The following is a 2,279-nucleotide window of genomic DNA, read 5'->3' on the forward strand; positions in this document are numbered from 1 at the left end:
CGAGGGTCACTGGTTCAAACCCTGGGTCATGCTCCTTGCCATCAGCAGCCAGAGGCTGAGAGAGCGCAATTGGCCTCATTCTCTCCAGGTGGGTACATGGGCAGCATGGGCTTCTGCTAGCCACAGCATCAGTTCTGGGTACCCAGCGCTTTCCTCCGAGCGCGCTGGTTGCTGGGTGATGTTGCATCAGTTTGAAAAGAGGCAGTGGCTGGTTGTGCATGTGTCAGAGGAGGCAATGTGCCAGTCCTCACTTGCCCAGTGTTAGGACCATTACATGTAATAGGGGAGGAGAGCTAATGAGTGTCAAGGATTAAGATCAATCCCTAATCAAGACTAAATAAACTTCATTCCAGCAGGAATTCACAGGGGGAATCGGTCCTCACACCTCCTCTACCTTCTCTAACTGTCAATTCTACATTCTGTTTGCAGGGAAAACATGGAAACTGATGACATTCTGACATTTTTTGGGTACGACGTGTTGAGCGTCATCGGTGAAGGGACTTACGGCACAGTTAAGCTGGCCTCATCTGAAAGGCACCCAAACCAGGTGGCCATCAAAATAATGGACTATGAGGCACAATCCCAGGAACTCACCATTCTTAGAAGAGTAAAGCACCCTCACATCATTCAGGTGCATGAAATTATTGAGATGCAGGAACGTGTGTACATTGTGATGGAGGCTGCTGCCACAGATCTCCTTCATCATATTGTTGAGACTGGCCCTATCCCCACTGACCAGGCCAAAACGTGGTTCTCCCAGCTACTCAGCGCGGTGGACTTCCTGCACCAGCAGGACATCGTCCATCGAGACCTCAAATTAAATAATGTTCTGCTGACCTTTGATGGTCAAATCAAACTGGCCGACTTTGGATTAGGATGCTTCTCAAGAGGCTTCCCTGACCTATGCAAGACATTGTGTGGAAATCCTTACTACTGTGCACCTGAGATAAACATGCGTCAGAGGTATGATCCAAAGAAGAGCGATGTGTGGAGCCTTGGTGTGATTTATTATGCCATGGTTACTGCGTCCTTGCCCTTCTACGACTCTATGAAGGCTATGATCCCAATTCTCCAGCGAAGACCCTTGGAGTATTCAGAGGAGGTTGCAGTGGAGGAACCCTGCAAAGCCTTCATCTCCTACATGCTGCAGAAAGATCCTGTCACTCGGCCTTCTGTGAAAGAGGTGGTTCGGCACCCCTGGCTAAAATCAAGGCAAGAACTTTAAGTTGAATGTTGTATTGGATATTAAGTCCAAGCTCCATGTTTATATACACTTAATCATGTACCAAATGTTTGTGGACACCAATTATAATGAAATCATTCAGCAACTTTAAGTTACACACACACAGCTTGTCTAGTCAGTTTAGAGAAGTACCGCCACCAGAATAGGACTCTCTGGAGCAGATAAACATAAACGTATTGGCATCATGCTGCCTAATGCCAGGATAGGGCTGCCCCCCCCCCCCCCCCCTGTGCTCTCTGGAATGATGGTGGTGCTTCACCCAGTGCTTTTGGGATGAGTTGGGGAGTTGGGGATGACGAGGTGGGGTGGTGATCATCATCCAACATCCTGACCTCACTAACTAACGCTCTTGTGGTTCAATGCAATCAAATCCTCAAAGCAATGCTCCTGCCAAAATCTAGTAGAAAACCTTCTTCTCTGGACAGTGAGACAGTTACTCCAAGAAAGACAGGATAAACTCTTTTTCATAGCCTTGATTTTAGTAGAAACAATGAATGATCAGGTGTCCCAATACATTTGTCCATGTAGAGTAGATAAAGTACAGTGTCAGCTCACTAACAATAAGTACATTTCTCTGTTGCTTCTCTACCATCACCAGAGTTATCGGCAGGTTTTTAGTGGTACCCGTTGATGAAGAGGATGGGGGAAGCTGCTCTCATCAAGAGGTCCTCCCGCTCCAGGAGGACGACTGCAGTGGAAGCGTAGAGGTTGTGGGGGAGAAGATTGGCTGCTTCAGCTGTGCTTCACTTAAGAAGGCAGCTCAAACCTATGTTGTAGCACCGATCCTCAGAGCTTCTCAAGCAGTTCGAAGAAGAATTAGGAAGTTCTTCAAAAGGACGTCCATGGTGCACGACTTCTCCTCTTCTCAAGAGGGTGCTCATCATTCTGCTGCCTCTAGAGAAGCTCCTGCTTCTTCGTGTTCTGAGCAGAGACGCGAGGATGGGACTCCAGACCAGCCAACGATGAGGCAGGGAAACAGGAGGCTGAGATTCCCCAAGTTTAAGGTATGTAAGTCGAGTGTTGAGAGATTGTGATG

At 47.9% G+C, this 2,279-nt stretch overlaps 1 protein-coding gene across 1 annotated transcript; it reads left to right on the top strand.

Moving 5' to 3' along the window:
* Positions 1-427: 427 nt before the first annotated feature.
* On the top strand, positions 428-1,225 carry LOC140556629 (testis-specific serine/threonine-protein kinase 6-like; the record flags this gene model as incomplete). The annotated part of the gene is made up of 1 exon (XM_072680708.1): positions 428-1,225. A coding segment is annotated over one exon (798 nt), but the record flags the coding sequence as incomplete, so codon positions are not given.
* Positions 1,226-2,279: the final 1,054 nt, after the last annotated feature.

Source organism: Salminus brasiliensis, chromosome 5 (assembly GCF_030463535.1).
Source record: "Salminus brasiliensis chromosome 5, fSalBra1.hap2, whole genome shotgun sequence".
NCBI lineage: Eukaryota > Metazoa > Chordata > Actinopteri > Characiformes > Bryconidae > Salminus > Salminus brasiliensis.